The sequence below is a fragment of the Wallemia ichthyophaga genome (genome assembly GCF_000400465.1).
Source record: "Wallemia ichthyophaga EXF-994 unplaced genomic scaffold scaffold15, whole genome shotgun sequence".
NCBI lineage: Eukaryota > Fungi > Basidiomycota > Wallemiomycetes > Wallemiales > Wallemiaceae > Wallemia > Wallemia ichthyophaga.
In genome coordinates, this window is record NW_008806288.1 from 1 (window position 1) to 19,765 (window position 19,765).

The 19,765-nt window shown below is 43.2% G+C and overlaps 12 protein-coding genes across 12 annotated transcripts; 5 read left to right on the forward strand and 7 right to left on the reverse strand.

The window, feature by feature from the left end:
* Positions 1-195: 195 nt before the first annotated feature.
* On the forward strand, positions 196-3,910 carry J056_001325 (uncharacterized protein; the record flags this gene model as incomplete). The annotated part of the gene is made up of 8 exons (XM_009270953.1): positions 196-323; positions 368-435; positions 482-730; positions 781-2,282; positions 2,327-2,449; positions 2,496-2,828; positions 2,875-3,198; positions 3,245-3,910. The coding sequence occupies 8 exons, from the start codon at positions 196-198 to the stop codon at positions 3,908-3,910; spliced, it is 3,393 nt and encodes a 1,130-aa protein (XP_009269228.1).
* Positions 3,911-4,014: 104 nt separating this feature from the next.
* Positions 4,015-4,674, reverse strand: J056_001326 (uncharacterized protein; the record flags this gene model as incomplete). Its single annotated transcript, XM_009270954.1, has 2 exons — positions 4,015-4,245; positions 4,297-4,674. 2 exons carry the CDS (start codon positions 4,672-4,674, stop codon positions 4,015-4,017), a joined length of 609 nt encoding a protein of 202 aa, XP_009269229.1.
* A 76-nt stretch (positions 4,675-4,750) lies between these two features.
* Positions 4,751-5,567, forward strand: J056_001327 (putative V-type proton ATPase 20 kDa proteolipid subunit; the record flags this gene model as incomplete). The annotated part of the gene is made up of 5 exons (XM_009270955.1): positions 4,751-4,832; positions 4,885-4,996; positions 5,047-5,124; positions 5,186-5,478; positions 5,527-5,567. 5 exons carry the CDS (start codon positions 4,751-4,753, stop codon positions 5,565-5,567), a joined length of 606 nt encoding a protein of 201 aa, XP_009269230.1.
* Positions 5,568-5,678: 111 nt separating this feature from the next.
* Positions 5,679-6,089, forward strand: J056_001328 (uncharacterized protein; the record flags this gene model as incomplete). Its single annotated transcript, XM_009270956.1, has 3 exons — positions 5,679-5,956; positions 6,003-6,027; positions 6,069-6,089. The coding sequence occupies 3 exons, from the start codon at positions 5,679-5,681 to the stop codon at positions 6,087-6,089; spliced, it is 324 nt and encodes a 107-aa protein (XP_009269231.1).
* A 99-nt stretch (positions 6,090-6,188) lies between these two features.
* Positions 6,189-7,241, reverse strand: J056_001329 (Farnesyl pyrophosphate synthase; the record flags this gene model as incomplete). The annotated part of the gene is made up of 1 exon (XM_009270957.1): positions 6,189-7,241. One exon carries the CDS (start codon positions 7,239-7,241, stop codon positions 6,189-6,191), a length of 1,053 nt encoding a protein of 350 aa, XP_009269232.1.
* Positions 7,242-7,371: 130 nt separating this feature from the next.
* Positions 7,372-9,284, reverse strand: J056_001330 (Histidine--tRNA ligase; the record flags this gene model as incomplete). The annotated part of the gene is made up of 2 exons (XM_009270958.1): positions 7,372-7,608; positions 7,659-9,284. The coding sequence occupies 2 exons, from the start codon at positions 9,282-9,284 to the stop codon at positions 7,372-7,374; spliced, it is 1,863 nt and encodes a 620-aa protein (XP_009269233.1).
* Positions 9,285-9,397: 113 nt separating this feature from the next.
* J056_001331 (uncharacterized protein) lies at positions 9,398-10,626 on the forward strand (the record flags this gene model as incomplete). The annotated part of the gene is made up of 2 exons (XM_009270959.1): positions 9,398-10,240; positions 10,288-10,626. The coding sequence occupies 2 exons, from the start codon at positions 9,398-9,400 to the stop codon at positions 10,624-10,626; spliced, it is 1,182 nt and encodes a 393-aa protein (XP_009269234.1).
* A 121-nt stretch (positions 10,627-10,747) lies between these two features.
* J056_001332 (Exosome complex component csl4) lies at positions 10,748-11,363 on the reverse strand (the record flags this gene model as incomplete). Its single annotated transcript, XM_009270960.1, has 2 exons — positions 10,748-11,185; positions 11,235-11,363. 2 exons carry the CDS (start codon positions 11,361-11,363, stop codon positions 10,748-10,750), a joined length of 567 nt encoding a protein of 188 aa, XP_009269235.1.
* Positions 11,364-11,434: 71 nt separating this feature from the next.
* On the reverse strand, positions 11,435-13,173 carry J056_001333 (Membrane protein PTM1; the record flags this gene model as incomplete). Its single annotated transcript, XM_009270961.1, has 2 exons — positions 11,435-12,945; positions 12,996-13,173. 2 exons carry the CDS (start codon positions 13,171-13,173, stop codon positions 11,435-11,437), a joined length of 1,689 nt encoding a protein of 562 aa, XP_009269236.1.
* Positions 13,174-13,257: 84 nt separating this feature from the next.
* Positions 13,258-13,857, forward strand: J056_001334 (uncharacterized protein; the record flags this gene model as incomplete). The annotated part of the gene is made up of 2 exons (XM_009270962.1): positions 13,258-13,516; positions 13,565-13,857. The coding sequence occupies 2 exons, from the start codon at positions 13,258-13,260 to the stop codon at positions 13,855-13,857; spliced, it is 552 nt and encodes a 183-aa protein (XP_009269237.1).
* A 347-nt stretch (positions 13,858-14,204) lies between these two features.
* J056_001335 (uncharacterized protein) lies at positions 14,205-16,049 on the reverse strand (the record flags this gene model as incomplete). Its single annotated transcript, XM_009270963.1, has 7 exons — positions 14,205-15,356; positions 15,405-15,506; positions 15,560-15,637; positions 15,690-15,695; positions 15,742-15,805; positions 15,862-15,923; positions 15,969-16,049. The coding sequence occupies 7 exons, from the start codon at positions 16,047-16,049 to the stop codon at positions 14,205-14,207; spliced, it is 1,545 nt and encodes a 514-aa protein (XP_009269238.1).
* A 1,436-nt stretch (positions 16,050-17,485) lies between these two features.
* On the reverse strand, positions 17,486-19,664 carry J056_001336 (uncharacterized protein; the record flags this gene model as incomplete). Its single annotated transcript, XM_009270964.1, has 4 exons — positions 17,486-19,216; positions 19,284-19,382; positions 19,444-19,488; positions 19,548-19,664. 4 exons carry the CDS (start codon positions 19,662-19,664, stop codon positions 17,486-17,488), a joined length of 1,992 nt encoding a protein of 663 aa, XP_009269239.1.
* Positions 19,665-19,765: the final 101 nt, after the last annotated feature.

Below are 19,765 nucleotides of genomic sequence, written 5' to 3' on the forward strand. Positions count from 1 at the left end.
GTGGCGAGAAGACTGCTTCATATCTGGAACAAAGCTAGAAAACGTAAAACAATATTTCTCAATGATTAACAACCCATCTCATACCCTCTCTAGTATCTCATGCTTCGTGAATTCCCCGTCTGTGATCACAAGATGAGGCCATCTTTGAATATTATCGGCGCACAATCCTTGAAGCCGAACCTCATGCTGTAACAAATGCAGAGAAAGGCATTAAAGAGATTTACAGTACTGGTACTGCCGCCGGTGCTTTCGTCCTTCATATGCTGTCTCTTTATTCTCATCAAGCCAATATCTCATTTCTCTGGCGAACATTTCTCATTTCTGTCAGTCTCCAAGATGCTGAAGATAATCCACTCACACTTCTCAGCCTCTTTACTATCTTCAACCTCTTCTTCTACCCCAATGGCTCGATCGGCTCGCAGATTGAACTCACCGGTGCGTAGCCGCATATTCACCTGATGTCTGGCTTACCAGATCACAGTACTCGGTTTTGTTTTTGGCGTCGTAGGACTTGGTATCTCCAATCTCAGCATCTACTTTACCGTCCTAGTTAATAAGGAGACTATAGATCATACGTTTGCAAGAACTATACCCTGCGTTACGCTCACCTTGATAGCATTCGTGGCAGCTTATGCACGCTCGAAGCTGCCAAGGTTGATGGTCGCCAGTCGCACTATTCAATTCGTTGCGGCATGGAGTCTGACGTCGAATCTGCGCGCGATAACGGCAAGTGGGGGTGATATTGCGAATTAATCCTCTTACAAGTTCTTCAGATGTCAGTGCGCACCTTTTTGGATCTCTTCTGGCCGCTGCTGTGGGGCAGTTTGATTCCACTGATCGTCTGTATGATCTGCTTCCCGGTCAGCGCCCGTCAGCAGTTCTCCAAGCAAGTCATTCAGGCTTTGAAAGATGCAGAGGAGGCTCAGGTGGCCTCGTACAAAGTTCTGTTCGCAACTAACGAGTTAGACTCATCACTCTCCGACCTCACACGATTGCGCGCTCAATACTTTAGAAACGCAAGAAGGCTGCCTAGTATGCTCGGTGAATGTCTTTTTGAGTTTAGTTACGACTTTGTTGGCGTCGATCGTATTGCCCCGTTTGTCGGTATAGTAGATAATCTCAGAGTTTCACTCGCCAACGGATCCAACGATCTGATTGACACATCTATGTACAACATGGATGAATCTCAGAAGGATATACTCGGATTGAGTGACGACGCCGATGATGATTTGGTTTGCGTTGAGGATCTTAAGAAGATCATCACAGTTATGCATCAAACCATTCTCAACTCCCTCTCTCTGGTTAGAAGGACTCTGCGTACGGCTCTTATCGAAAAAAGTGCAAAACACGTCACCCTAGAGGACATAGATGTTCAGAAACAACTCCTTCAACAGGCAGCTACGAATTGTCGCGGCGAAATGCATACAATCCTCATCAAGAACCTCGCTAATAATCCTCCACATCATAGTAGTCTGTTTAAGAAGCACCTATGTATGCTTTCATATTATTCAGTCACACTCTTCAAAATATCCTCAGATCTGGTGTTTGCTTTGACATGCGCATCTGAAGTGCTCGAAAATCGATTAAAGAATCGACGCAAAGTTCACATCCCACGCAACTTTTGGAGCTGGCTGAAAGCACCCTCCACAACCCTCACAGACTTTGGCTTGAAGCCTGACGGGAATGATGACTTTTTGTCAGCTGAGCAGAAGGAACAGCACAAACATCAACACACATTTGAGCAAGAAATGCAGCTACAGGCATATGCTACATACGCAATTCGTCGCTCGCACCTCAAGCAGACTGGTTTTAGTATCAAGTATTGGTTCTTGAACATCTGGGACGCGCCATCAGTTTTGGAATTTAGATTGAGAGTGTCGAGATACTTCCGCACTGTCAAAAGCTCTCGTCATTTGAGATTTGCATTGAAAAATGCAGCAGGTGTCGCTTTGCTATCAATACCAGGATTTCTGCCTTACGGTTCCAAAGGACAAACATGGTTCTTCGAAAATAAAGGAGTTTGGATGGTCATTTCGTATTTCTACGTTCTTGAACCATCTACGGGGGCCACATATAGAGTCGGATTATGGAGATTGACTGGTACTATTTTGGGTGCAGTATACGGATTCATTGTAAACATCATCACAGAAAACAATCCCTACGGTATAACTGTCTTGGTTACGGCAATATCCATACTGATAGCGTGGTTGGTTCGTATGAGCAGCATACCAGGTGTTGGTACAGTCTTCGCTGTAACATTTCCTCCAATCATCTTCCCAGTAGTAAGTTGATTGGTTTTTTACTACCATTACTCACATTTCTTAAGTACCTCGACACAACACCCTTTGCATCATTCACGATTGCCTTGACTCGTGCGTATATGATAGCGATAGGTATTGTTGCAGCTATCCTCGTAAATTTGGTCTGGTGGCCATTTCATGCAAGAGAGGTGAGTGAATGTTTTTCATTAGCTTCAATCTAACGCAGTCAAAAAGAACTTCACATTGCAAGTATCTAAAGCCATCTCTGAAATCACGAAGCTGTATCTTGTTCTGTCAAGGCAGACACTTGGTGTTACGACTCTAGCAGAGAGCAGAGCACAGTTTGACCTTACAGAAAAAAATGTGCAATCTGCCTTGAATGGCTGCGATACTCTTTTAGAGCCTCTGAGACTTGAGCTATCGGTCATACCTAAGCCAGTCACACTTTATAGAAAGATGATCACATCTCTTCAGCGCACTCACGATCTTATGATTTCTTTGAGATACATTAGAGAAAGAATACAGAAAGAGACACTTTTCGAAATCAGGGATCAGAGATTGAACTTTGTGAGTAGGGAAGAGTTTTACTTTATTCTGTTAACCAATTTCCAAGATAAATGCGCTCATTTTAGTCTTTTATGCATCGACGCACGCATTCAGATCATCAACACCTCTTCCACAATTCTTACCCAGTTTACATATGGCATTGAGTGAAATGCTCGGTGCTATTGATGGTAAACTAGTAGATATACTATCGGACGATGATTTTACGCTGAGAAGGCAACTGGCTGACTACAGGTTGCACTATGCCCTTTCTGAAGCTGAGATATTGCTTGGATTAGTTACTTCAATGGAAGAAATGCTTTCGATAGCAAAGTCTCTCTTTGGGCAGACGAGTATCTTCGATGAGTCACCAGTCGATGAAGGAGAGAATATGGTAGGTTAAACATTATGAGATTGACTGAAATAACACTACTGCCCAGGAAACACTACCATTACACTCCATTGGGCACACAGGATGGTCATCAGGACCAACATCGCCAACGATAAACAGTCTTGCGTCACCAAAAAAACGGAAATTCAGCATAAAGCATAAAGAGGAATCGAATGATACTTATGCGAGAGAGAAACCCTCAGATGCTTACATATTGAATTACAGTCCATCAAGTGCAGCATCATCACCAAAAAAGGATTCCTCATATATGTCAATATCAGAACTGGAAGGGAAAAACCTACCACCTCGCTCAAACAGCAAGAAAGAAAATGCAGATAGTGTACAACTGGCGAAGGATGTACACAAAGTGCCCTCATCAACAATCGGGGATGCCTCATTGATGTCTTTGTCAGAGCTAGCAAATAAAAACCTACCACCTCGTTCACACAGCAAAAAGGCGAATATAGATGGGGTGCCGCTAGCAAAGGATGTTTTTGCAGGATCATCGACGAGTGCATCTCCAGTCAAAGCGCAGCAGCCGCAAATGAACGTACATGATTATGTTTACGACAGCAATCATGACAACCAAGACTCATCGAGAACGTCAGCGAGAAATACATATAACGAATCACCAACATCATCCTCTACACAGTACAGAACGAGAACGCAAAGAAACGATAGTAGATCATCGAGTAATAGTAATAGCAAAATATAATCACATAAACTTATACCATAGTTATAATTATTAGTATCCATAAGTTCTTGTAGAAATCAGCAATGCATTATTTAAGACGTAATAACTTCTGAGATGACATATCACTACTCGAAAGCACCCCATTGATCCGCTTCGTTGGTTTTCTCCCAAATGCCAAAGACAGAAGACACACCAGTCTGCTTGTCAAAATGCTCTATCAAGCCCCAACTACCTCGATCTTTGATGAGATTGTCTTGAGATTTACGTAGATTAGATAGACCTTTGCGGGTATACTTCTTACGCTCAGGCTGTTCTAGACCGTACATGTTAACAGTAATTCCTTCTCGCTGTTTAAGCTGACAGTCTAGCGTGAGGATGAACGATACTGAGACAACGTGGGGACTCACATACGCCCGCAAATCCCTGAATGTTCTGTCGATACCGCGTTCTCCAATGCCATCCAACAGACACGCTTTACCCGCCCACACCCATGGATTGAGTGCAGAGCTAACATTATTGTCGATAAGCTCGTCTGAATCTGACTGGAAATCATCGATATGTCTCCAGCTGATGGAGCTTTTATTGAGATATGGGAGGGTGTTAAGGTGATTATGTAAATCAATTAATGAACTTGGTAATTCTGCTGGTGGGAGTGAAGTGGAAGTGGTAGTGGATGATGACTGAGAAGGCGTCGACGAAGAGGTCGGATCTACAAACCACCAATCCTGCTGCTGCTGTTTCCTTCGTAGTGTATGGCTAATTCCCCTGGTAAATATCCTGCTCATGGGAGTTATCACTAAGAATGCGACTTGGATCTGTACCACAACCACCAACAAAAGATAATTTCTGAAATAAAATATAATGGGATATGGTTATTATAGATATGCGTTAGGTGTAGTATCTACTATTTGGTTTCTCGCTTTGCTCTATCTCTTGCTCACTGGTGCGTGTCGATTGCATATGGATTGGGAACGTAGTAATGACACACAAGTCAGGTCAAGGAGAAGCTTTTGATATTGGATGGTTCTTGACTGAAACTTCTCCTTACATGTGGGCGTTGTTGGGCATAGGACTGTGTATCGGTTTATCCGTAGCAGGAGCTGGATGGTGAGTGCAGTTGATATAATGGCTTACAGCCCCTCACAAAAGACGCACAGGGGTATCTTTGTGACAGGATCATCGATATTGGGTGGTGGTGTGCGCACACCTCGTATACGCACAAAGAATCTGATTAGGTGGGTTTGTTTGATTATTACTATTATAATCATCGCGCCAACCACGCTAACCACTTTATAGCATCATTTTCTGTGAAGTTGTTGCAATTTATGGCGTTATCATGGCAATCGTCTATGCAGCCAAGATAAAGGGATTGCCTTCTGATGGAATTTACACACAATCAAACTATTATACCGGCTTCTCGTTGTTTTGGGGTGGATTGACAGTTGGCCTTTGCAACCTGCTATGCGGTGTCGCAGTTGGTATCAATGGCAGTAATGCAGCTTTAGCAGACGCTGCTGATCCAACACTATTCGTCAAGATACTCGTCATTGAAATCTTTAGTAGCATTATGGGATTGTTTGGATTGATTGGTGAGTTGGCTGTAGTTGGATCAACACAGTATTCTAATACACTCACAGTTGGGCTACTCATGTCTGGTAAAGCGGAGGAATTCAATTAAATGAACTAGATGAAAATGATGACCACCTTCCAAATCCAGACTAAATTCATTTAATCGTTATTATTGTACTTGTGATATCATCTCTTATCCTCAACTTTCATTCACTGCAATATGCCTAAAGCTGCATCTGCAAAGCACAAATCATCTATCAAATCACATTTCAAGGCTGCAAAAGGAGCCACTGCCAAGACATTGAAATCTTCGCCATCCAAGCCATACAAACAAGAGACTGATGTTGTAGAGATAAACGACCAAGAAGACTCAGATCTCAACGAAAATAGCAATGAGTGGAATAATCTTCACAGCTGGGCAATGCAGAGGATGGATTTCAATGAGCCTCTGCATTCGACCAACAAAACCAAAGTTGACATAATACTGAGAGTGTTTGAGTAGGTTTCCACTTACGTCTTTCGAAAGTGCTAACATGACGTCCAGCAACTGCTACGAATACGGCCCTTGCGTTGGCCTCACAAGATTGGACAGATTTCACCGTGCACAAAGCTTGGATATGGATCCACCTGAGCAAATCAAGGACATCTTGAGCACCACAAAGGCACATAATATACCAAGGATAAGAGAATGTATCTTTCATAACACCGACGTTTGATAACTTTGGTTTGCCTACTTGGTTCTACCAAACACCTTATAAAGGAAGGAATAGTAAGCTTCCTTACGCATACCGGATTTCTCATCAACCTTTTCAATCAAGCTGACTATCCTATCGTGCGCTTCTTTCTCGTAAGATTTGAATTTGCTCTCAATCTCCATTTCAGAATACAAAGCCTTAATTCTGTCGGCTTGCTCTGGGTTTTTGCGTCCGTAGTTCTCGTCTAGTACTTTTCTTTGCTCTTTGTTTGCTAATTGTAATGCAATGCATACGCACCAGCTGCACTTGTTATCCTCAATATCTGTACCAATTTTACCAATCTGCTCTGGCTTGCCGAAAGCATCCAAATAATCATCCTGTACTTGGAAGTATTCACCAAGCGGAATGAGAACGTCGAGTGCGTTCTGATGAAGATTTTCATCACTCAGTCCACTCATGAACATAGCCAATGCAACAGGCAAGTAGAAGGAATAGAAAGCAGTCTTGTAAACAACAATGTAGTGATGTTTATCCAAGCTAAACTTGTCGAGATCAACCTTTTCTTCGTCCGCTGTGATAAGATCGACTAACTGACCCAACTCAGTCTTGAATGTGACATCGTGGAATAGTTCTAACAGGTTGACGTAGTAACTTTCCTTCTTAAAGTGAAGCTTGAGGATATGATAGATAGCAGCTTCGAGCATAAATGCATCGTTGATTGCGATGTTTCCAATTTGAGGTTGTCTGTACCAACATGGCTGACCTCTTCTAGTGATTGAGCCATCCATCATATCATCCGCGACCAAAAAGTATGCTTGTAAGAGCTCAACACACCAGCCGAGTATTGCAGCTCTTTCGTATTCCTCTTGGGATATCTTACCACCTTTTAGAATGGAGTAGGTATCAACAACACTCATACCTCTGTTCAATTTACCACCAGGAGTGTTGTATTGTAAGTTATCATCAAACCATTTGACTGCTTCACTAGGCATCTGATTCTCCTTCAAGTAATCCAGACACTCATTCGATATTTTACTAAACACCGCTTGGAACTTGTGCCTGGCTTGTTGCTTATCCTCTACTGACATATTCAATTAGCGTTGAAAGAAGATCAGTTCACATTGCACAGACACGTAAAAAAATAAGTGCAAAATTGTAGAAATAAATTGCTGATATTTACATTTTAAACATAGACGAGTTGAAAGGACAGTGATTCATCTAAAATCCTTCATTCTTCCAGTCGGATATACGCTTATACAGCTCAGGGATAAGATCATCTACCTTGATCAAATCACCGTTTCCACCGCCTTCTTCTTTGCCCCTTTGCTCCTTGACTCTAACTTGCCCCTCGTTCCATTCGCGTGGTGCCAATAATAATCCGAATGGGATCTGTTCCTTATCGACAACTTCGAATTGTTTTGGTAATTTTGGTTTAGACTTGTAAAAGAATTCAGCCTTTAAAAGTGGTGAGAAGGGGTAACTTAGAAGAGAAACCATACACCCACCTTGATGTTGTTATCCCACAACTTTTTAGCAATTTGCATACGCTCTTTCAACAATCCATCACCAATCGCCATAACGTAAACTTCAGTCTGTTTGGCTCTCGATGCTTGTTGCTCTGATTGGATTCGTTGCATCAAGATAGAGAAGACTCTTTCAACACCAATGGACACACCAACGCAAGGAATTTGATCTTTGGCACCACCGCCGGCAAACATGCCAACAAGCTCATCGTATCTACCACCAGCAGCAATTGATCCAACACCAATTTGAGATTCATCGATTTCAGTTTCATGCTTTGATTCAGCATCCTTTGAACCTTTCTTTGTTCCCGTGTGTTTGACATCCTTTGGTTGTGTCTTTGTACCTGCAGGAGCAGCAGTCGCTGCAGGTGCGAGTGTAGGTGCTCTTGATCCTTCAACAACAGCTTCATAAATGACACCAGTGTAGTAATCCAAACCTCTAGCCAAACTCAAATCAAAGGAAAGTTGAGGGAGCACGCCGAAAATTTCCAAGTAGTTGAACAAAAGCTCCATCTCTTCAATACCCTTCTTCGCACTATCGTTTGATTGCATCTTGGCATCTGCCTTGAGTTTCTCCAGGAGATCTCTACTACCGGACAACTTGACATATTCACCAATCCTATCGGCAACTTGACCTTCCAAGCCCTTCTCATCAGTCATCTCCTTCTTGACCTCTTCCCATGGGAGCTTATCGAGCTTGTCGACAGCAGATGATATGGTGCGGATCTTGTCTTGTGGGACACCAGAGAGCTCAAAGATACCATCGAGGATCTTTCTGTGGTTAACCTTGATGGTGAAAGGACCAACGTTGAGATTAGTAAGAATTTCAGAGAGAACTGTCAAAACCTCAGAGTCAGGGATCATTGGATCGAACGAGCCAGCAACATCGAAATCACACTGGTAGAATTCTCTCATTCTACCTTTTGTCATAGCAGGTTGATCTCTTCTGTAAACTTTTGCAATGTGGTAGCGCTTGATGGAAGGAGTAGAGTTGGCTGCCAAGTACCTAGCGAATGGGACGGTGAGATCGTATCTCAAGCTGCATAGTTCACCACCTTGATCTTGTAAATCGTAAATGAGCTTAGAGTCTTCACCATATTTACCGGCGAGAATTTCTTTGAGTTCAAAAACAGGAGTATCGATTGTAACACCGCCGTGTTTTTTGAAAACTTGAGTAATTGTACTGAAGATATGTTCTCTAACAGACATTTCAAGTGGTGACCAATCTTTTGTACCTTTTGGAGTTTTAAGGTTATATTTTGGAGTGTTTGACTTTGTTTTGTTCTTGAGTGTACCACCCTCGGATTCTAAGCTTTTTTTCATGGATTTTTCAGTTTGTCTGATGTTACCTGAGGATTCAGATTTAACGTTTTGGGATTGTTCTTTGAGGTATTGCTCTTTAAGTTTCTCCTCTTCCAAGCTACCATCGAGCTTCTTCTTCTGTTCAAGAGTTTTATTGATACTGCTATCAATTTCGAATCTCCTTTGTTCCTCAGAGCGTATATCAGGAGTGGCAGAGTGATCTAATTTGAGCTTATTGATCTTTGATTGCTGTACAGCGGCTTGAGCTCTTAAAGCGTCTGGAGCGATAGCTTTGTTATCCGACATTGACCTCTGTAAATAAAAAATTAAATTTCTAAATATTCTTGTTATCTTGGATGAAGCCAGTGAGGCAGCCAGCAACCACGAGGACCGTTGTGACAAATAAAATTGAAAAATTAATGGAAATAAATAAAAACAATTATAAGCCTTTAAATCTTAATAAGAAATTTTTATCAAACACGGCAACCAAATCTCCTTCTACTCCAACTCAGCCTAAGTTGCTTACGGGTAAAGTGAATCAACAATCCACGTGGAAGCAGTTAAATGAGTTGAAGCATTGGGATGAAATTGATGAGGAGGATGATCTGGTGCTAGTTGACCAGGCTGGTCATCAGCTTGGACACGTCGTTGAGCATGAGCAGAAGCAGCAGCAACACCAGCAATACCAGCCACAGCTACAACCACAGCTACAACGCCACTCAGATCAATCCGATGAAATGCACTCGGCTGCTATCAGAGCTAAACAGCGCAGACAGCTTGAGGAGAATGAAAGATTAGAAGCTCAACACAGAGCTCAAAAAAAGGCTTCCGAATTGGCTGATAGACTCGCTATCGAACAACAACTCACTCACCAACAAACAACTCTAGCTAAGCAACTACAATTATCCAGAGAAAGAGAAAGAGAAAGGTCTAATCACCCTTCTTCCCCTCAACCTCCACCAAAATCTATACTCACACGCAATCCAAATACTCCTGCCTACAATCCATGGACTGCTCGTATCGAGGCTAGGCAACAACTCCAGAATCAACCCGCTTCCCCTCCGCCATGGCGTAAACCAAAAGTGAAAGTACCTTGTTCTAATCCTAGTAAACCCCAACCAATTACCACAAAGATACCCTTTTATCCACCTTCCTCTGCAACCAACTATAAATTTGATAAAATACGCGTGAAGTTACCTAAAACTGCTTATAGCAAGACTATCAATACTTCTGATGGTACTAGTTATGTTAATCACAAAAATGTTGGTAGTCTTTCAATTATTTGAGCAACTAACCAATCTATAATCAGCAGATCGACGCATTGGATGGTTTGATGGATAAGATTAAGTCCATGATGTCACCACAGCAAGTAGAAGAAGAGAAAGTGGCTCAATATTCACCCAAACAACCACCCGCACCCACACCCGCACCTGATGTACATGCTGTACCTGCACCTGCACCCCCTCAATCGAAAGAAAACACACAAAAAGAGTTCAACCCACCTTCCAAGCCGCGTTCAATGTATATTAACAACCAATCACGCAGACACTCCAATCAACTCAATTTGCCTTCTCAAAGGGAAGAATTCCTGAAAGCATCAACATCAGCACCACCTGATCCTTTGCATAAGTCATTATCATCTCAATAGTTGTTTCGTTACGTCTTCTCAATCATTATATACCCTTAAACACTCAATATAAACACAAATCTCTACTATGTGAAACTTTTCATCTTTTTTCTACTTAATCTTGTACAAGAAGTCTAGTAATTCATAATGGCGTTGGTTTAGCACATTTGCGTTGTTCAGATTTATCAGTCTGAGGATCCTTCATTGTTTCCCAATTTACTGGTATCATTTGATTACCGTCTTCGGATGTAGCAAAGACCACACCGTATTCATTCTTCGCTGTGCTGAGATAGTAGTTACGTGCGTCACCCAAACTAATTACGACTGCCCTGACTATATCACCTGGACGTACGCAATTGTACATCTTTACTCGATCCTTATCAGTCTGCCTAACATCCTGACTTCGAAGAATTCCTTGAAAGTTGCTATCCTGTGAGTTATTGGTGCATGGCACACCGTCTATGACATCCAAAGTCAAAGTGGCTTGCTTGCTATTCAATCTGATTACCGTCGCCAATACCTCGCTATCTATTTCAGGCAATGGCTGTGAGTTTTTATGCGTACTTTCAACCCTCACGCTCTTGTTATTGTGTTAGATATAACCCGTCTTCTTCAAACTACCAACTCACATCATCAGTCTTCTGTAGTCTCCCAACGGTAGACGATATCAACTTATCACTCCTCGTATACACTCCCTCTGCCTGATTTATACTGTCCACTTTATCAGATACTGGCTGTCCCGGTAACACAATCATCATGTTAGTAAAGCAAGGCGAATCAAAGAAATTAATCAACGGTATATACATTCAAATTCAATCGAGCTTATTAATTAATCGTTCTTATCTGTCTTGCCCAGCAGCTCTTCTCTTTCACGCGCTTGTCTTTCAAATTCATCACTCTTCTTGTGAGACTGAGACTGCTCATTATCTTCATCTTCGTCATCGATAGCAAACACCGTCTCTTCTGTATGATAGTCATCGTTAGTGTTTACGTTGGAGTAGCCTTGATTGTTCTGTGCTTGGTGGTTGTACCCTCTCTCTGCAATCTCGTACTCTTCAACATCCTCCTCATTAACTGAGACTTCCTCACTCAGTGCGAGTCTTGAGTGGTGTGACGACGGTTTCCACAAGAAGCTCAGACTGATCAACACTACGTAGTATAGTAGCGTCGTCCATCCATCAATCAAGAACCATCTAGACTTCCAGTTATTTGGCTCGTAGTTTTCTTCCAATCTGTTTGAGAAAGTGAATGTAGCAAATCCAAAGAAGAATATAATGATTACTTGTGCTGCTATCAGTATTCTATACACATTCTTATACATCTTCAATTTGAATTGCTGATTCTTAGATTCAAGCTGTTTGATGGTGAATTGAAGGGCGTAGATTGTCCATAACAATCCAATTGATTGAGTCACAGCAAGTGGAATTATGATCAAGATGAGTGAGAATATTGAAGCATCTTCGAAACTTATTATAACAGTACCGATCGCGTTAACTATGCCAAATAGAGCATGTGCCGATACTAATCCAATAATCTTTTGCATTAGTGATCTATCAAGTGATGGCTTCACGACCGCCCAACCCAGACTAACACTGAGAACCAATCCGAGCGAAGCGGCTGATCTCACAGCTGCAAGTGTCGCGCAAAGACATAGTAAGAATGTAGCAGTGCCGTTGTTGCCACTCTTATCGAGATGCTTGTAGTATCCCCAATTAACAAGCATTTCAGCCACCAAGAAACCAATCAAACCGCTAATAAGATGCTGTACCATGAGCAATTGTCCACGGTGCTGATAGCACATGTAGCCCCATGCTAAGCCCGTAGCGATATAAACAAAAACCATCACGAGATAAAAAGTTAATTTTGGTATGTCAGCTGCAGGAAGCTCTGATTTTCTTTTATCGTTGAACGTCACTATTCCAGAGAAGGACGCATGGCTACTCGACTCATCTATCGCACTTAATCCTGATAGTGTGATGGGTATAGATCCGACACAATAAAACCCAGGTCTAGGTACTTCGTAGACGAATGGACCCGTGTTAGCCGGGTAAAGTTCACGCTTCCCAACACCGCCAAGATCCTCGTCTGCGTCGCTATCTGAGATGACAGTAGATTCACCAACTTGTATGTCTTTGAAACGAGCGGCTGTTGTCCAGATGGATGAATTCACGCCCTCTTTGAGAACGCTTTCGTCGACAATGAATTTACCCAACTCGCTTTCGTCGCAAAGCTGGGATTGTAAGGCTGAGGTGGTACATACGTACGATTTTGCAATTATTGTAGGATCAGCATCAAGAGGATATTTTCCAAGTGCATTAACATCATTCCACTCCCAAATTCCTGTGAGATTGGTCGAATGAGATAGCCCAAACGCTGATACACAAACTCACCAACTGCAGCCTGACCTGAAGAAAACGGCTCAAAGGTTACGGATATTTCGGCGTTCTTGCTGTTCCAAATACCGCTACAGGCTTGTCTGAAGTCGTTAGCGTCGGATATCGGAACAGAGTATGCAGAAGTGTAGGCGAGTAATAGAGTGAGTGGAGATAGAATACAGAGTATATTCATTATGTGGAATCCCTTTGAATTGATTATTTCACGCCTAAACTGCGCCAAATAACTTGGAAGTTCACAACGAAGCGATGCAATTCCATGACATCTGAAGATATTTTAGAATCAAAGCTGAAGCAGATTGACTCAAAGAATCTGACTGGTAAATCTCATCTTATATCGGAAGCACAAGTCCTCGGACAGAACCAAGACACGAAGAATCAGTCGATTGATATTTGGTATAGGCTAGCTCAGTCTAGCGCACCTGGCGAGGAAACCTATGTACAATCTATAAACGCTATAAGTCAGCTATACTTGCAGCTCGGCAAGTTTGATAGCTCACTAAGTGTAATTGAAGATTGTGAGAGCCTTTTTCCACCCTCAAACACCCCGCTAACACAATGGATAGCCTTGGAATACACGCACAATGATAAATGCCTCAGACAGACTCAGTGCCTCGTCTTGGACAAGCTCGGTCGCCTCGAAGAAGCTGAGAAGATATCAGCCAAGTATGATTTGAGTCATGTAGACCAAGTCATCGGCGAGAGCATCACTCAGAAAGAGGAACATGATCGTGAAAAGGCCCTGATCGCATTGAAGAATACATCTAATCGCTTCTTGGGAATCTTTGGCCTCAATACAGACATGCTCAATATCAATCAAGGTGAAGATGGCAATTATAGGTTTAATATAAATAAATAAACCAGAATACTACAAAAATGTATTATTACAAATATCAGAATATAATTTATTACAGGATTTCGTGTTGAAAATGAAAATTGACATTGCATGTAACTATAACTGAGTGAGCAGAAGTGAAATACTCGAGACATTGGTCGAAATATTGAGGAAACGCTAAGTATGGTTGAGATGAGATTGTAAGACCAAAACCCCCCTTGAGAAGCGGACGATGATCAGATTGAAAGATAAAAACAAAGCTGAAAAATAAAAGCCGTGAAAGTTTGAAGACATCGATGAGTGTCATGCAGACCATGGTCTGTTTGGAAACCATCCGAAGAATATGAAAGAGATTGAGTATTATTCATTATTCATTTGTGTTGATTTAGCGGGTCGCTCCGACATAGCGGATTTATTTGTTCTGAAAGATCGAAATCAAGATCGACCATCTCCAGATCGATATACCTAGTACACATGTCTACAAATCTTGCCTCTTTTTCTTGAACTGACAGATTTGCAGAATGCTCGCTCAGGATATGAGCATGTTCCATAGCGGGTTGGTAGCAATCTAACGCTATCTGCAAATACTTGCAAACAACGTTCGTGGGGCAATCCGAAAGAAGAACTGGATTGACAAGAGTTTGTTGTTTATTCATATCTAGAATAAGCTGTGGATTTATAGAAAAGTTGGCATTCTCAGAAACATTGTTGACAATATCCTGTAATGTCGTATGTTCATTGATTTTCTCTTTTGTGATTCTCGAGTTTTCCATCGCCAATGTGTGGAAGCTCTGTTTGACTAATTCTTCTCTGCGATTTGGCTGTTGAGGTTGATGGTGCTGCTGAGGTTGCTGATTTTGCTGAGGTTGCAACTGTTGCAACTGTTTAAATTGTACAGGCTGTAGAGGTTGACCAATTCGATTGATAGCCTCTCCAAAACGTACGCGATGCTGACTGTGGGAAGTCGAAGTCGAAGCCATAGTCGAAGCCATAAGCGCACATTGTTGAGTAGGAGCATGTTGCACGGGATCTTGTACACCTTGCACTCTCTGCCTACCCCGAGCAGCACAAGCAACTTGATTATGCTGCCCCAAATTTGAAAAGTGGCCCAAGGTTTTAATGAACCTCTTGTATTCGAGCTCCTTCTGAGGAGAAGCCTGTATATTATGCTGGTTAGCGTTCGCAAACTCCGATAAAGCAGAGTCGTAAGCGAAGTCGTTCTGCCCTTTTTGGTCGTGCGAAAAGTTGGCTGTTCGTTTGCTTCTTTGTAGAGCTCTTTGCGTAGCGTAAAAGTTCTCGTCGCTGTGTATAAACGTGACATCCGAAGTAGGGCCACGATGCCTATCGCTTGTCGAAGGTGCGCTACGAATCGTTGGCTTGGCTTGTGTGTCAGGTGAGGTTTTTCTTTTCTTTCCTCCTTTCATGCTGCTTGACTCATCTAGAGAGACACTGCGTTTCTTACTGTTGATGTTGATGTTAGCACCTCTGCTTGCTGAGTCGGACGAAATTGAAGGTGTAGCATTCTACAGGCTAGCATTAGCTAGTATAAAACAACTAGAAACCTAACTCACGTTTCCGCTGTATCTTGGAAGAGTATAGTACATACTTACTGGGTTTCTCTTCCCCTTGCTGCTTTGAGGTTTTGGCGGAATCTTACAACAGCCGGCATGAGGCTAAACGCGGCAAGATAGGTGAGATTGGTGACAATAAAATACAGGCTACTCACGTTGCAGTATTTATCACACAGCTCTATCAGTTCTGCGTTGTTTATGTTGTATTGGTTTTTGAGTACTTGTGAGAGACCCTTCGTAACAAGTCAAGTTAGGTGAGTCGGCGTCGTCGGAAGGGCTACGTACAGAGTCCTGTGAGTGTGTGAGATGCCATTACCAAATATTCACACGTACTTACCCTCTTGATCACGAAACACCTTTTATGTTGGCAACAATATGTGACTCTGTGTGTGTTGAGGAGGCTGTAGCGGTGATTAGTCAGAGGACAATCCGAGCAAAGCGTGTCGAATCAACATACCCGTCAATAATACTTGTAAAGCTATTAAAATCGATGTTTGAGACTTCAGATGTCAGCTTATTCTGGAGAGGTGTCAGTTGTGAGTTGCTAGCTGTAAGTAAACGCACCATCATGCCGTTTGGATCAGACTTTAAAGTGGCCTTGATGTTTGTTACCAAGAAAGAGTAGCAGAGGTTCTTAGTAGACATAGACATGGTCGTATAAGGGGAATGAGAGGATGAAGCGCGTTTGAATGTTCAGATATCGCGCCTGATGATTTAAGCCAAATTGAGCATGGGGCTGGAGAGTGAATAGTCGAACGCATCTTTGTTGTCTGGAATGATGCAAACCTACGGTAAGTGATTGAATTTGCCGCGTTTATTGGCAATGACCGTATATGGGCTTTGCTGAAGTACAATGTCTTAGTAGGCAGAGCTAACAGACAATTCGCTTATGCCAGCGTTGTAACCTCAGCCCCTCATAATTGTTGACTTACACTCACACGCCCAGCTATGAATGCGCAGCTGACACATTCCAAATCTTCGACTTGTGGAACGCTCATAGAGGCTAAGGTTTACTCTTGAGCTTAAGCGCGTGAGTTCTAATCTACTATGCACAAGTTTGCCATATAGCCGTGAATGGTCTCGCAGTATCTGATGACTTGCAGTAAGCGATGAAGTGTTTAGGATACTTAACTTGCGAGCAGCTCACCTAAACCCTGCAACCTCACAAAAGGCTTCGACTTTCAAGTTTCTGTATAGAATCGCATTCGACAGATAGTAAGATGATACTATGTTAAGATGACAGGATGCGACAATGCCACCACTAGGTGCCAAGAGGATAGCTAAGATCTGTAACGTTAAAGATAAAAGTGTCTGTGTTGAATTCATTTGCTGATAAGAAGCGTCGTCTATCAAAATTGATGTCATTTCGACAATGCGAAGACAACATCATATCCACATCCACAGCCACTGGCAAAAGAAAAGGAAAAAAAAAAGAGAAAGAGAAAATCAAGAGCATGAAAAAAGCTGCAATTTGACTTTCCAATGCCAAAATCAAGTCGAGAATCTCAGCTGAACACACCAAAAGGTGAGATCAGGTGAGATAACCGATTGGATTATTTAAGTTGATTTAAGTCAATAAAAGAATTATAAGTAAATCCAAAGTAAAGTCAAGAAAATTCTGTCCACGTCTTCATATACTCATCAACGTTATCGCCTAGAGCAGAAAAGCTAATGATGTACAGACAAGTATCATGTCAAGTCTGCACACAAAGCATTAACGCACTTTCATCCAATCCTCTTTTTCATTTCAGTGATGCAGTGATGGTTGGTTTCACGAAGCGCATTTAGTTCGTTCGGCTGAAGTGAATATGTCAATATATGTAAGGCGGGAGGCGGTGTGCATGCCATGAGAATGAGAAAAATCTGCGCATTCTATTTATATACGTATTGTACGCCTTCCGTTAACAATGGAAGATGTATTTTACAAAATAAAATTGTCGTTACGATGATATATAGTGAAATAGTTAATTACGTTAATTGAGTGAAACGTGAGATTTGAAACAATTAAAGCAAGCGAGTGATTGTGTTACTTTCACTAATCGCTACTCGCTACTCGCGCTATGTTGGCTGAGTTGATCTGGTTAATCATCTGCCTCAATTGTGTATGTTTCGGCTGAGTTTTCGGTCTTGTTGCTATTGATGATGGTGATGCTGTTTTCGTTGTCGTTATCGCCGTCGTAGCCATCGTTGTCTCCCTCTCCACCTTCATCCGCGCTACCATCTTCAAAAGGATCGTGTGCATTAAGAGCAGCAAAACGCGTCTGGGCAGCGCACCAGATACTGACTTGCATATCCCTGCTGCTGCTGCTACCATTGTCTTTACCATTGTCGATGCTAAGGTAAGACACAGGGACGTAATTGTCATCGTACCCAAACCCAGATTCAAACTCAAACGCTAATGCATCCCCGAAGCCACTGAAACTCCCGCCATTATTCTCCTTGAAGGGGAGGAGGTGTGTGTAGATCATAAGGAGGGTGTTGTAAGCGTGGTAGAGGAGGCCGCCCCAATGAATATCCGGAGAGGTGCTGAGCAGATGTACAGACTTAGCGAGAAGGGCGAAAACTCCACCCAAGTCTACATCCACATCCCCCTTCTCAAGAGGCATCTCGTAAGGAGACGCACCGACTGCGCGCAGCACCCGCACAAGGTCCTCGAGATGTTTGCGCGTCAGGGTGATGCACGGATGGGAGAGCGAGCCAATAGCCATGATTTCACCAATGCTCACACTCACTCTGTGGCGAAGTGGGAATTGGAGTGGGAGTGTTAGCGCGTGGTCACTCACCTCACCCACATCCACATCCAGATACAGCCACACAAGGTGATGGCAGTGCTCATCTACATCCATATACTCATACGCCGTGCCGAGCGAATCGAGCAGGACGACCACGCGCGTGAACGGATAGAGGTGGTTGTGCAGCTGGGTGAGGGTGTCTAAGGAGAAAATGTCCGCGGGCGAGCGCGTGCGCGTGTGCTTGTGCATCCTGTGCGTTCTGTGCGTCTTAAGTGCGACGCTCAGTGCGGCTATGTCTGTCTTGCTTTTGCATTTACTTGTGAAGGAGGATGTTGATACTTGGTCGCACAGCGTCAGCGACTTGCGTAAAAGCCGTTTGACAGTGATGATGAGGCGAATTTCTTGTCGAATCTCCGCGGCCACCTCGCGCACACGAGGCACGTCGACGACGAGATCGGTGTGGTTGCTGTGTATGCTATGCTCGGAGTGCTTAACATGCCATCCATCTTCTAACACCATGGCTGCATGCAGACGGTCGATGAGAATGGCTGTGTGGTGGTCGTTTGCGTCGCATAAAAGAGTTTCTACGATGTGGCTTCGTGTGTGTTCCTGATGCATACCCGCATGGACACCTACATCCACCCTATACAAACCCTCTGAATACCCCCACTGCGGCTGCAGCTGGGTGAAGGCGTGCCACTTGCCAATAGCAAGACATTCATCGGGGAGTGCAAAGAAAAGTTTGGCGAATGGGTGTGATCGCTCGCCCATGCCATTACGTTCGCAGTACGAGACTCTCTGAAAAGGCCAGCCAGTCAGCACATCGTCTTCACCACGCAAAAGCCCACTCACTATAAAATAGCGGCTACAGAGGGAGACGAAGAGGGAGAAGGGGGTGGGAGTATGTGGGGTGTGGGTGCTGTTGTTGTTACTGATGTTGTTGCTATTATTGTTATTATTGTTGTCGCTGAAATTACTAATGTTATTGCCGTAGACATCTCTACTAAAATGAGTGTCACTCGCAGTATAACGGTGACATAACAGGGTATCCAAATTATCTTGAAGGAGCTGGTCGAGTAGCTAGAGGCAATTTCAGCAGAGTGGTTTAGTGGCTAGCGTTATAGCATTCAGCGCATTATACACTCACCTGCGTCTGAATAAGTGTGTCAGTGGTGTCTTGCTTTCTGAGCAAGCGGTACATCTTGAATGTAGAACCCCCTTCTGAGGTCGCAGCAGAGCTGTGTGTCTGGACAGTGTTCGAGAAGGCTGCTTTCATTTAATTCCAATGAGATGGTTCGTCAACACACAACAACGTCCACCCACCACAGAAGCAGTTCGAGAAAGGCGTTGGTCTGGTCATGTCATGTGTAGGTGTTATTGTCGCATTTTGGCTGTGTGGCAGAACACCTACCGGCGGTAATAGATGGGGTGTGGCCGTGGCCTTGCCGTTTGTCGTGGCACTGGTATTGGCAGTACTTGCAGCACTTACAGTAGCCCTGTCATTAGCGTGCATTGGTTGCTCTGGCATCGTGGTGGCAGTGTGAGTCAAACTGTGCTTGTCGCGCCGGCCAAACCTAGAGCGTTTTTCCATATCGGGACGTTGGTGAAAATTTGTACGACAAGAACTGA